This window comes from Doryrhamphus excisus, chromosome 10 (genome assembly GCF_030265055.1).
Source record: "Doryrhamphus excisus isolate RoL2022-K1 chromosome 10, RoL_Dexc_1.0, whole genome shotgun sequence".
Lineage (NCBI taxonomy): Eukaryota > Metazoa > Chordata > Actinopteri > Syngnathiformes > Syngnathidae > Doryrhamphus > Doryrhamphus excisus.
This window is the reverse complement of record NC_080475.1, coordinates 21,473,158-21,487,162: the sequence shown is the minus strand read 5'-3', so window position 1 is coordinate 21,487,162 and position 14,005 is coordinate 21,473,158. Positions and strand designations below refer to the sequence as shown.

Genomic DNA, 14,005 nt, shown 5'->3' with positions numbered 1-14,005 from the left:
GGGGGGGGGGGGGGGGGGGGCGGAGTACCCGGAGAAAAGCCGCACGGGGGGGGGGTCATGCCAACTCCACACAGGGATCCCAATCCGGGTCTCCCATCTCCTGACTGCGGCCTCCACGGAATGCATCGTTGCCCAATCCCGTTGTTATGATGACGTACTCGCCAGTACTTCTAGTAGATCCAACCTGGTAGATGAAGTACTTTGTGTTAAGAGTCAATGAGTTAGTCGTAAGCAGGGTAGTATTAGTATAATACATCGCAGTACAAATGTCCTTCCCTAATCAATAGAACTAATTGAAGAAATAGGAGACGTGAATGTGCTTTAGTCCGCTTTTGTTGCTCAGTGGAACGAGTACCGTGGGTTGGTGCGGGGTACCCAAACTGCGGGTGAAGGGCCATATTTGCCAAGAAGTACACCGTTTCCAGGACTTTGCCAGCCTTGGCTGTAATGTCAAATATGGGCGAGTGTTTTAAAGGGACGGTGCAGGCCGTGTTGCATTCGCTGACCGTTGGATTGTTGACAGCAGTCACATGGACGAGCAAGGAGGGAGGCATTAAGGTCTGGTAAACTTCTTACAGCTAAGACGTTTAAGTCCCAGGTGGGGTGGAGGACTGCTAAATAGAGCAAACGCAGCCTGCTTCTGCTGAGTGCGAGTTAGCAGGACTTACGTGTGTTACGCAATCGCTCCGATCGTCTTGGCTTTCAATCTCCTTTCTGGCATGAGAGGGACGCTCGCTGAAGATGGGGGCCGCATCAGGGCGGACATGATGACGGTGACGGCGGAGTCCAGTGGGCCGTGCTGTGGCCTCGCATGTTGCGTGCCGTCTTACATGCATGTTGTGGTTAGCGCCGACGCTACTTTGTGGACCGCAATGTCTTAGTTAGGGGGGGTGGGTGTGTCTTCACATGATTGACTGGTGACCGGTCCAGGGTATACCCCACCTCTCACCCAAGGTCAGCTGGGATAGGCTCCACCTCACCGTGACCCTGAACCCTGGGACAAGGTTATGGAATGTCACTTGATGCCTTTCTTAACAATTATATTCATTATTTCCAGAGCACAGTTCATACACAAGTACTTGTGTACAGGTACGAGGTACTTTACAGGAAACCAAGATTCCATCAAGACATCTGGCCTACGTTGTCCCCTCCATCCCTGACTCTTTCCTCGGGCTTCCCTACGTTGTCCCCTCCATCCCTAACTCTTTCCTCGGGCTTCCCTACGTTGTCCCCTCCATCCTTAACTCTTTCCTCGGGCTTCCCTACGTCGTCCCCTCCATCCTTAACTCTTTCCTCGGGCTTCCCTACGTCGTCCCTTCCATCCGTGTGCTGAGCAGGGCGGCGTCACGGATGGCGGGTGGGGGCCTGAGCGTTGGGTGTGCTAATGGTGACACATCCACTGACGGGACCAATCCCATTAGGCCAGCGATGGCGTCGCCCCGCTTTGGGCTGTGACTCTGTGGCTCTGATCTGTTGACAAGATTATCCAGAGAGCCTGAGCTCAATCAGAGAGGCAGGAGATTAACACTTGTGCTTTTTGCTAGCGGGTTTTTGCTTCTAATATTGTCTTCCTGTTTTACGGTGCAAAAGCGGAGACAGCAAATGTGTGACGGTGAAACATTTGAACCATGGCAGCGATAAGCAACTCTCACTGAAGTCCATTCATCATACACAACATCCGCAGAAAAGCATCCAGGGTCTCCTCCTCAAATTTGGGGGCTTGAGTGAGCTTTCCCCCCCTGAGGAGCTCAGCGAGATTTGAGCCATGTTTATCTCTAAGTCGGACAAGGAAATAGGCGTACCCTCGCTGGTGACGCATCGGGAGGCTGGCTGACGCCAGGCTGTCACATTTACTCCAACCTTTGCACCTTCTTCCCTTAATCAGCACCCAAATCACAGCTTGGTGACCATGGGGGGTCCCGTGTGGGAACAAAAGAATCTTTGGCTGGAAGACGGCGAGCGTTGTTCAATGTTCAATAGCACGTACAAAGCAGATGGTTGGAAAGGCACGTGTACCTAATATTGTGGCCTGAGTGGTGTGCCATCGGAGGACGCCGTGTGTCCAAGGTCGACTTCTAGAGAGGGATTAGGAACAGACAGATTACCGTGCGGGACAAGCCACCGCCCAGAGATGCCCAAGCCGAGATTCAAACTCAGGTCCTCCCCATCTCCTGCCTGCGTGGCCTGCATGCTAACCACTCCTCCACGGTGCAGCACCTCCACATCCTTCCCTGTTAATGTATCTTCAAAATACAATATGTCAGTATATCAATACGTTTAATGCCACTGAACATTCACCATTTGGCCAGCAGAGTTCCTCTCCTAGAGCTCTACCCTCTTCCTGTCTTAGATGTTCTTCATTTTAGTCCTTTTAGTCCTTTTAGTCCTTTTAGTCCTTTTAGTCATCTTCACGATGTTTCATTTGGTTTTAAACCTTCATTTCTCATCCAATTGGGTCTTTGGGAAATGACAGCGCTCACTTCCTGTGTGTACCGCTAGAGGGCGGTGTTCCCTCTATTTAAGGTTGTTGCTGGTCGTTATTCCCAACCACTCCTACTGGGATAGGATGTAGTGAATAAAAGGAAGAACGGAGCAGAAAGGACTTGTTCACCGTCTGTGTGGAAAACATGGATGATTATTTAGTGCTGTTCAGGAGATGGGAAGACCACGTTGGACCACGTTACTGCTCAATGTGGTTCCCACCATGACCTTTGGGTCATGACCGAAAGAAGGAGATCACAGATACGGCTGAAGCGAGTCCCTCTGTAGGGTGGCTGCTCCTTCACATCTCCAGGAGCCAGTTGAGGTGGTTCTGGCATCTAGTCCGGATGCCTGCCAGAAGCCTCCATAGTGAGGTTTTCTGGGTATGCCCAGCCGGGAGGAGGGCCTGGGGCAGACCTGGGACACGCTGGAGGGATTGTGTCTCACAGCTGGCCTGGGACGCCTTGGTGTCCTCCTGGTGGAGCTGGAGGAATGGACCGGGAAGTGACCACGTGACTTCCTAGTGCCCCCCCTAAAATGTTCCTGTGGTGCGCTGAGGTTCATCTATGGAAAAGAAAATCCCTAAAAGCTTTTCTATTTTAACATGGAATCCCATCCACATTTTATCATCTCTACACGTGGCATTTTATTCTAGTACTGTATGTCAGTCCCTGGAGCACAACTTCCACACACACACACTTTTGGTTGTCATGGCAACAGGACAGCCAGGAGCTTTGCACTGCTGAGTGTGTGGATCATTTGTATTCTGTTGGTGTGTGTGTGTGTGTGTGTGTGTGTGTGTGTGTGTTTGTGCATGCGTGACCAGAGGGTGTGGGGGGGGGGGGGGTAGCTACGCCCCCAACCCCCATCAGTGCTGCAGCTCCAACACTGGAGTCTTCCAAGAGGGTGGGATCAGTTTTCCTGCGGAGGGACGCTTGCTACTAACCACTGTGGAAATCCCTGCTCTCGAGCACGTACTCACACACACACACACACGCACATACACGCACACACACACATGCACACACACACACGCACACACACACACACACACACACACACACACACACCAAAGCTGGCTTGAAGTGAATCACCCCAAGCCCTCAGCATCTGTGCATCATCTCTCTCTTTTCCTCTTTTCTCTCCTTCCATTGGCGCCGACCAGCTCCGCAGTTTTGACTCATTCACTTCTCCGCTTGCATCCCTCCTACAGCTGAAGCACACAAGTTGGCATCATGGCATCCAACCTGCCCCCAGGGATGGGCAAAAGCATGCCCCTCTCCCCCTTCAGGAAGCGGGGAAGCCTGCAGCACACGGCCAGTACAGGTGAGGATGCTGGGAATATTTGGGGGACTGAGGACTGTGATGGAGTCATGGAGTGATGGAGTGATGGAGTCATGGAGTGATGGAGTGATGGAGTGATGGAGTCATGGAGTCATGGAGTGATGGAGTCATGGAGTGATGGAGTCATGGAGTGATGGAGTCATGGAGTGATGGAGTGATGGAGTGATGGAGTCATGGAGTCATGGAGTGATGGAGTCATGGAGTGATGGAGTCATGGAGTGATGGAGTCATGGAGTGATGGAGTCATGGAGTCATGGAGTGATGGAGTCATGGAGTCATGGAGTGATGGAGTCATGGAGTGATGGAGTCATGGAGTGATGGAGTGATGGAGTCATGGAGTGATGGAGTGATGGAGTCATGGAGTGATGGAGTGATGGAGTCATGGAGTGATGGAGTCATGGAGTGATGGAGTGATGGAGTCATGGAGTGATGGAGTGATGGAGTCATGGAGTGATGGAGTCATGGAGTGATGGAGTCATGGAGTGATGGAGTCATGGAGTGATGGAGTGATGGAGTCATGGAGTGATGGAGTGATGGAGTCATGGAGTCATGGAGTCATGGAGTGATGGAGTGATGGAGTCATGGAGTGATGGAGTGATGGAGTCATGGAGTGATGGAGTGATGGAGTCATGGAGTCATGGAGTCATGGAGTCATGGAGTGATGGAGTGATGGAGTCATGGAGTGATGGAGTCATGGAGTGATGGAGTGATGGAGTCATGGAGTCATGGAGTGATGGAGTCATGGAGTGATGGAGTGATGGAGTCATGGAGTCATGGAGTGATGGAGTCATGGAGTCATGGAGTGATGGAGTCATGGAGTGATGGAGTCATGGAGTGATGGAGTCATGGAGTGATGGAGTGATGGAGTCATGGAGTCATGGAGTCATGGAGTCATGGAGTGATGGAGTCATGGAGTGATGGAGTCATGGAGTGATGGAGTGATGGAGTCATGGAGTGATGGAGTCATAGAGTGATGGAGTCATGGAGTGATGGAGTCATGGAGTGATGGAGTGATGGAGTCATGGAGTGATGGAGTCATGGAGTGATGGAGTGATGGAGTCATGGAGTGATGGAGTGATGGAGTCATGGAGTGATGGAGTCATGGAGTGATGGAGTGATGGAGTCATGGAGTGATGGAGTCATGGAGTGATGGAGTCATGGAGTGATGGAGTGATGGAGTCATGGAGTGATGGAGTCATGGAGTGATGGAGTGATGGAGTCATGGAGTCATGGAGTGATGGAGTGATGGAGTCATGGAGTGATGGAGTCATGGAGTCATGGAGTCATGGAGTGATGGAGTGATGGAGTCATGGAGTCATGGAGTGATGGAGTGATGGAGTCATGGAGTGATGGAGTGATGGAGTCATGGAGTGATGGAGTCATGGAGTGATGGAGTGATGGAGTGATGGAGTCATGGAGTGATGGAGTCATGGAGTGATGGAGTGATGGAGTGATGGAGTGATGGAGTGATGGAGTCATGGAGTGATGGAGTCATGGAGTGATGGAGTCATGGAGTGATGGAGTGATGGAGTCATGGAGTGATGGAGTGATGGAGTCATGGAGTGATGGAGTCATGGAGTGATGGAGTGATGGAGTGATGGAGTCATGGAGTGATGGAGTCATGGAGTGATGGAGTCATGGAGTGATGGAGTCATGGAGTCATGGAGTGATGGAGTGATGGAGTCATGGAGTGATGGAGTCATGGAGTCATGGAGTGATGGAGTGATGGAGTCATGGAGTGATGGAGTGATGGAGTCATGGAGTGATGGAGTCATGGAGTGATGGAGTCATGGAGTGATGGAGTCATGGAGTGATGGAGTCATGGAGTGATGGAGTGGAGGTAGAGCGATAGTGGCGTACCTTGTCGTGTTTGAGGAAATGCAAACCTGTTGATTGGCTGACATCCAGCACAGCTCTGCGTCAATCAGACACTAAAGTCAATGTAGTATTTACTATTACTTACTACTACTATTACTATTACTACTACTATTACTATTACTATTACTTTGGACCCAATACGGCCGGCGTGTCAACACGTCACAATGCCACTTGATGACGCGAACGAGTTAACGACAACAGAACATATCAGCCTTTCTTTTTTGTAGAAGACAACAGAATGTTTTGATAGAAATGCTAATATTGCTAAGATGAAAGTAGGAGTTGAACCCTGCAACCCTACGTCAGCAGAGGCCAGAGCAGCCCCCCCCCCCCCCCCTCCCCCCCACCCCACCCCCGGTGTGTGTATGCCATCATGTTGCTGTGTGGAGCGTGGAGGCGTAGCCGTGTCCACATTTAGCTCCTAATCGCCCGGCTTCACCCACTGAGGGGCCGTCCGGTGCTGGTGCTGTGAATGTGGACACCGCCCACTCGACAGTTTGCGAGTGCTGCGCTCCGCTTTGTTAGCCGCTTAAACCACTTGGAAATACCACCCTGACGGGCCAAACACCTTAGCACCAATGCTACTTCATTCATTCATTCATTTTATATATATATATATATTATATATATATATATATATTATTAATATGGCATCATCACTTCCATAAAATCACTGGAACCAATCAGCCATGATAAACGAGGAAGAAGTTGATCTCCATTTCTGACTTTGGTTTGCAGGACTCCCTGAGCAAGGCAGTCCCTTTAATAAATGTCACATGTCCCATCAAGGTACCTTCTCAGCCTGATGTTCTCCAGCAGCACAGCAGCCAGATGACGTCATCTTCATTGTCATGGCGTCTGAGCTAGCACTATTAGCTTCAGAAGCTCTCGTACGCCCAAAGCATTGAGGAGGACATGGGGGGGGGCTGCTGTTCGGCTTGCACTGTGGCCAATCTATCACGAAGGACGCGGTCTCCCACCCCCCCTCCTGGATGGCTGTGCATTGGTACATTCCAGTCCAATGGAAGGGGGGGGGCAGCTCCAGAGGCAGAGTGCAGCCGCCAGGAGGAGGGCCGTACACGCTGCCGTGCGAGGGGGAGTTGATGGATCCGCCGGATGGCGTCTTCGTATGCGTGACAGGGGTAGGGCAGGAAGCCAGAGATGGAGCAGATCAACGTGTCTCGTTGTGGCTTTTTGTCACTCTCCTCCCCCCCCCCCATCGTGCATGGAGTGCGAAAGGACAGAAGATGGCATCCTGGGCCGTTGCCGCTTTGCCAGGCATGCTCCATCTCCTCCTTTCCCTCCCCTCCTCCTTCCTTTCCTCTTGGCCTTGTCCAGCTGCTGGTAGACCTGGTAGGCCCGCTCCGCCATGTTGCCTCCTTCTGAGCCCAAGCACAAATATCCTACCCCCCCCCCCCTTTCCTTTCCACTCAGTGTGACGGTCTCCTGTTGTCTGTCCCCGACTCCGTTGTGTAACGGCTTGGCGCCGTGCAAAGGATGGTGAGTGTCCTGTGGGTCCATTGGCACAAAAACCTGGAGGGATTGGGGGGGTGAGGAGTTAAGGCGAGGATGAAAGTGGTTGTTTTCTGGAGAGACAACGTACGTAGACGTGCATGACAACCACGCAGACGTACGCCTCACCAGCTGCAGACGTACGCCTCACCAGCTGCAGACGTACGCCTCACCAGCTGCAGACGTACGCCTCACCAGCTGCAGACGTACGCCTCACCAGCTGCAGACGTACGCCTCACCAGCTGCAGACGTACGCCTCACCAGCTGCAGACGTACGCCTGACCAGCTGCAGACGTACGCCTCACCAGCTGCAGACGTACGCCTGACCAGCTGCAGACGTACGCCTGACCAGCTGCAGACGTACGCCTCACCAGCTGCAGACGTACGCCTCACCAGCTGCAGACGTACGCCTCACCAGCTGCAGGAAGATGCTTAGGAGGGAAAAGTCCCATTGGTCCTGCTGTCTTGAGGTCTGCACTTTTTGTTGGGAAATCCAACATGGATATAAGTGTACATGTCATCGATGTCATTATTCATATTTTTTGACAATCATAATAAGTGGGAATGACATCAAATAATCAGTGTCATCATAAATCAATAATAACTTATAGAAATAATAAGACTCTTAGCAACACCAAGTGCTTGTAATTGGCTCATCTTAGGTCAAGTACTGGATGACATGTTTAGCTAATTTTATTTATTGTTAGCTTTATGCATTATTTTAGCTGTTTGGGAATGAACTATATCAGCAAATGTAGTATTTTAGAGATAATAATAATAATATAATAAAATGAGTGTGTTCTCCATAGGCAGCATTATGGATCATCCTTATAGTTATGAGCCCAGATCTCCACGCAATAAGTGAGATATAGTAGAACCAGAGAACAATAAATGAGATGTTTTTTTAATATCAAGAACAAATTTATCCTTATTCAATCTTGAAGTATTTCTGGCCACCTTATTTGCATTTATTAATAATCAACATGTTGTCTTCTTCAGCTGACTTTGGTGCTTCCCGCCACCTCCTCACTCCCCAGCATTCCCTACCTGGGATCCCCGTGGCCCTGAAACAGTCCATTGACCTGCGAACATCCATGGACGGGAAGTACAAGGAGATTGCTGAGGTCGGTGCTGAAGGACCTCCTTGTCATCCATGGCTTCATCGTCTGTACGGATTTACTGTATTTTATACTGTATATTTACTGTGTTTACTGTACGTCCATGTGAAGGAGCTCTTCTCACGCAGCCTGACAGAGAGTGAGATGCGCAGCGCTCCTTACGAATTCCCAGAGGACAGCCCCATTGAAAAGCTGGAGGAGAGACGCCAACGTCTGGAGAGACAGATTAGCCAGGATGTCAAGTGAGTGCCAAGGAATAAGGATATTTGACAGCGTCCATACGTCTATACATCCATACGTCCATACGTCCATACGTCCATACGTCCATATGTCCATATGTCCATATGTCCATACGTCCATATGTCCATACGTCCATATGTCCATACATCCATATGTCTATACGTCCATATGTCTATACATCCACACGTCCATACGTCCATACATCCATACGTCCATACATCCATACATCCATACATCCATACATCCATACGTCTATACGTCCATACATCCATACATCCATACGTCCATACATCCATACATCCATACGTCCATATGTCTATACATCCATATGTCCATACGTCCATACGTCCATACATCCATACGTCCATACGTCCATATGTCCATACGTCCATATGTCCATACGTCCATACATCCATACGTCCATACATCCATATGTCCATACGTCCATATGTCCATACGTCCATACATCCATACGTCCATACGTCCATACATCCATACATCCATACGTCCATACGTCCATACATCCATACGTCCATACATCCATACATCCATACATCCATACGTCCATACATCCATACGTCCATACGTCCATACATCCATACGTCTATACGTCCGCGGGGGTGCTGGAGCCTATCCCAGCTGTCTTGGGGTGAGAGGTGGGCTCCACCCTGGACTGGTGGCCAGCCAATCCCAGGGCACATACAGTGAAGAAAATAAGTATTTGAACACCCTGCTATTTTGCTATTTCTCCCACTTAGAAATCATGGAGGGGTCTGAAATTTTCATCGTAGGTGCATGTCCACTGTGAGAGAGATAAACTAAAAAGAAAAATCCAGAAATCACAATGCATGATTTTTTAACAATTTATTTGTGTGATACAGCTGCAAATAAGTATTTGAACACCTGAGAAAATGAATGTTAATATTTGGTACAGTAGCCTTTGTTTGCTATTACAGAGGTCAAACGTTTCCTGTAGTTTTTCACCAGGTTTGCACACACTGCAGGAGGGATCTTGGCCCACTCCTCCACACAGATCTTCTCTAGATCAGTCAGGTTTCTGGGCTGTCGCTGAGAAACACGGAGTTTGAGCTCCCTCCAAAGATTTTCGATTGGGTTCAGGTCTGGAGACTGGCTGGGCCATGCTAGAACCTTGATATGCTTCTTACGGAGCCACTCCTTGGTTTTCCTGGCTGTGTGCTTCGGGTCGTTGTCGTGTTGGAAGACCCAGCCACGACCCATCTTCAATGCTCTGACAGAGGGAAGGAGGTTGTTCCCCAAAATCTCACAATACACGGCCCCAGTCATCCTCTCTTTAATGCAGTGCACTCGTCCTGTCCCATGTGCAGAAAAACACCCCCAAAGCATGATGCTACCACCCCCATGCTTCACAGTAGGGATGGTGTTCTTCGGATTGTACTCTTCATTCTTCTTCCTCCAAACACGCTTATTGGAATTATGAGCAAAAAGTTCTATTTTGGTCTCATCTGACCATAAAACTTTCTCCCATGACTCCTCTGTATCATCCAAATGGTCATATGCAAACTTAAGACGGGCCTTGACATGTGCTGGTTTAAGCAGGGGAACCTTTCGTGCCATGCATGATTTCACATCATGACGTCTTAGTGTATTACCTACAGTAACCTTGGAAACGGTGGTCCCAGCTCTTTTCAGGTCATTGACCAAGTCCTGTCGTGTAGTTCTGGGCTGATTCCTCACCTTTCTTAGAATCATTGAGACCCCACGAGGTGATATCTTGCATGGGGCTCCACTCCGATTGAGATTGACCGTCATGTTTAGCTTCTTCCATTTTCTAATGATAGCTCCAACAGTGGACCTTTTTTCACCAAGCTGCTTGGTAATTGCTCCGTAGCCCTTTCCAGCCTTGTGGAGGTGTACAATTTTGTCTCTGGTGTCTTTGGACAGCTCTTTGGTCTTCGCCATGTTACAAGTTAAAGTCTTACTGATTGTATGGGGTGGACAGGTGTCTTTATGCAGCTAACGACCTCAAACAGGTGCATCTGATTCAGGATGATACATGGAGTGCAGGTGGACTTCTAATGGGCAGACTAACAGGTCTTTCAGGGTCAGAATTCTAGATGATACACAGGTGTTCAAATACTTATTTGCAGCTGTATCACACAAATAAATTGTTAAAAAATCATGCATTGTGATTTCTGGATTTTTCTTTTTAGTTTATCTCTCTCACAGTGGACATGCACCTACGATGAAAATTTCAGACCCCTCCATGATTTCTAAGTGGGAGAAATAGCAAAATAGCAGGGTGTTCAAATACTTATTTTCTTCACTGTATAGACAAACAACCATTCACACTCACATTCATACCTATGGACAATTTGGAGTGGCCAATGAAGCTAGCATGTTTTTGGAATGGGGGGAGGGGGGGGGGGGGGGGGCAGAGTACCCAGAGAAAAGCCATGCATGAATGGGGAGAACATGCAAACTCCACACAGACATGGGTGGAATCGAACTCGTGTCCTCGCTGTGAGGCCGGTGTTGGACCCCTGCTGTTCTGGGATGCTTGCGAGGATGCCAAATGGCCAGGATGAGCCCATCTTGTGTCTTCGTAGGTACGAACCAGACATCTTGCTGCGGGCCAAGCAGGAGTTGATGAAAGCCGACAGCGCCGCTGATCTCCAGTGAGTGCCTCCACCGTCATCTTCACAGCGGCCTCTCCAGAGGTTGCTCAATGACCTTCAGCTGCCAGAGCAGGAAGTGGAAAATGACTGCTAAATGAATATTCTGTCAGATCCATGAAGGAGCAAAGCCAAGCGCCAGATCTCCTGGAGAGAGAGGTTCTCCCAGAGAGAGAGTACCAGCGGGTCACCATCTCTGGAGAGGAGAAATGCGGAGTAAGACTCATTCGGCTGCAGCATCCATCTCCACTTATTGTTCGCTGCTCTCTCCTCCTCCATCCCATCCAGGTCCCATTCACGGACCTGCTGGACGCGGCCAAGTGTGTGGTGAAGGCGCTCTTCATAAGACAGAAGTACATGGGCCTGTCCCTGCAGAGCTTTTGCAGGACCACGGCTCGATACCTGCAGGAGCTCAGCGAGAGACCCCTCGACCTGAACTTCTACGAGCAGGACATCCAAGAGGGGGCGGAGACCGCTTTCACGGCCGGTACGTCAGGTCAAAGATCCTCTCTAGAAGACGGTGTGATGTTGTCTGTCAGCTCATCCTCCATGACGGCTGGCGGTCCATCCTGAACATCTCAAATCACCTTTTCCTTCATTTGGCATTTGGTCCTCCCCCAGACACCACGGTGCACCCACCTGTTGCTGAAAGCCACCCCTATAAGACCCGGGACCCGGCCGGCATGCCCCCCGACATGGGCTACGGCTGCAAGATGGTGGACGGCGTCGTGCACGTTTACGGGTCAAGAGCCACGATGGACAAGTGAGTACGTTTAGCTTGTTAGATTTCCTGGCAAGAAATCCTACAGATACAATTTTCCAAATGACTCCGCCCCCAGGGGAAATGGAATTGTACCTTCTGTTGGAAATATTGGAATGTACAAACTTGGCCAATCGGGAAACAGCTTTTATTGCAAAATACATATTCCATATGGATTGCAAAGTACTGCAGTAAGTAAGTAATAGCAAGTTGAAAACCTCCAAGATACACAGGATGAATAACCTTCCAACGTTTAGTCCGTTCCAGAAGGTCTGACTCAAACCAAAACGGACTCTAACCAAAGCACTTCTTCCCATAGAAAAGACTGTAAATCCCATCCATCCTTTGTCTTTGCTTCGTTGCGTCACGTATGTTGTCCTAAAATGCAAACGGCAGCCCACAATGCATTGCGTGATCACATGCAAGGTCAATCAGGCAAACGCCAGCCAAGGCAAAATTTGGCAAAAATTTGGGAAGTTTACGGAAAAAGGCGCCAACGTTAGCCGAGGTACCACTTCCCATATATCCCTATGAATTTTTATAAGCTATTCATTCTATTAAGCTATTAGCTATTCTATTAGCTATTCTATTAGCTATTCTATTAGCTATTCTATTAGCTATTCCGTTAGCTATTCCGTTAGCTATTCTGTTAGCTATTCCGTTAGCTATTCCGTTAGCTATTCCGTTAGCTATTCCGTTAGCTATTCTGTTAGCTATTCTATTAGCTATTCTATTAGCTATTCTATGAGCTATTCTATGAGCTATTCTATTAGCTATTCTATGAGCTATTCTATTAGCTATTCTATTAGCTATTCTATTAGCTATTCTATTAGCTATTCTGTTAGCTATTCTGTTAGCTATTCTGTTAGCTATTCTGTTAGCTATTCTATTAGCTATTCTATTAGCTATTCTATTAGCTATTCTATTAGCTATTCTGTTAGCTATTCTATTAGCTATTCTATTAGCTATTCTATTAGCTATTCTGTTAGCTATTCTATTAGCTATTCTATTAGCTATTCTATTAGCTATTCTATTAGCTATTCTATTAGCTATTCTATTAGCTATTCTGTTAGCTATTCTATTAGCTATTCTGTTAGCTATTCTATTAGCTATTCTATTAGCTATTCTATTAGCTATTCTATTAGCTATTCTATGAGCTATTCTATGAGCTATTCTATGAGCTATTCTATGAGCTATTCTATTAGCTATTCTATTAGCTATTCTATTAGCTATTCTATTAGCTATTCTATTAGCTATTCTATTAGCTATTCTATTAGCTATTCTATTAGCTATTCTATGAGCTATTCTATGAGCTATTCTATGAGCTATTCTATTAGCTATTCTATTAGCTATTCTATTAGCTATTCTATTAGCTATTCTATTAGCTATTCTATTAGCTATTGATTCTCATGTGCGTTTCCAGCTTTGAAGAATCCTGGAATTTAGCTGGTCCAACATGGCACCAGTGTTTCTACCAATGTTTGCATGTGCAGGAATACGGAGCTGGACCTTCCCTACCCGGACCTGCAGGAGTACATCGCTGACATGAACGTCATGATGGCTCTCATCATCAACGGACCAGTGTACGCTCCATCTTCTCTTCCACTGCATGGCATGTACCACGCAGCTTCATTTCATACGCAGGATGCCTCGTGGCCGCGCCGTGGCCCGATGGTTCCGATGGTTCCGATGGTTCCGATGGTTCCGATGGTTCCGATGGTTCCGATGGTTCCGATCTCTGCTTGTGTGGACTTGCATGTTCTCCCCGTGTGTGGGTTCCTCCGCTTTCCTTTCCTCCCCCATCCCAAAAACATCTTGGCTCCATTGGCCACTCCAAATTGTCCATAGGTAAGACTGGGTGGGGGTGGAATATGGAATATGTGCCCTCCCCTCCCAGGGACCAACAGGCATGCCCACGGGCACGCATGCCACCCTGACCATTCCTCAGCCCAGACCAGCTCGTCATACAAGGAACGTGTATTCCAAAGAAATCTTCAACGTCTGCATCGTGACACCCC

General features: G+C 48.5%; 1 protein-coding gene across 16 annotated transcripts in view; it reads left to right on the top strand.

Annotated features, from left to right (window-relative positions):
- LOC131136483 (AMP deaminase 2-like) overlaps positions 1-14,005 on the top strand; it is a 36,462-nt gene that overhangs the window by 2,438 nt on the left and 20,019 nt on the right. For 4 of the 16 annotated variants that reach the window (XM_058083342.1, XM_058083341.1, XM_058083339.1 and 1 more), the window contains exons 1-7: positions 3,404-3,807; positions 8,215-8,383; positions 8,462-8,575; positions 11,162-11,230; positions 11,341-11,714; positions 11,849-11,990; positions 13,481-13,570. In XM_058083342.1, coding sequence (XP_057939325.1) covers positions 3,717-3,807; positions 8,215-8,383; positions 8,462-8,575; positions 11,162-11,230; positions 11,341-11,714; positions 11,849-11,990; positions 13,481-13,570 — 1,049 coding nt within the window. In that variant the 5' untranslated portion in view covers positions 3,404-3,716. The other 12 variants (XM_058083338.1, XM_058083340.1, XM_058083348.1 and 9 more) reach the window with 11 other exon arrangements.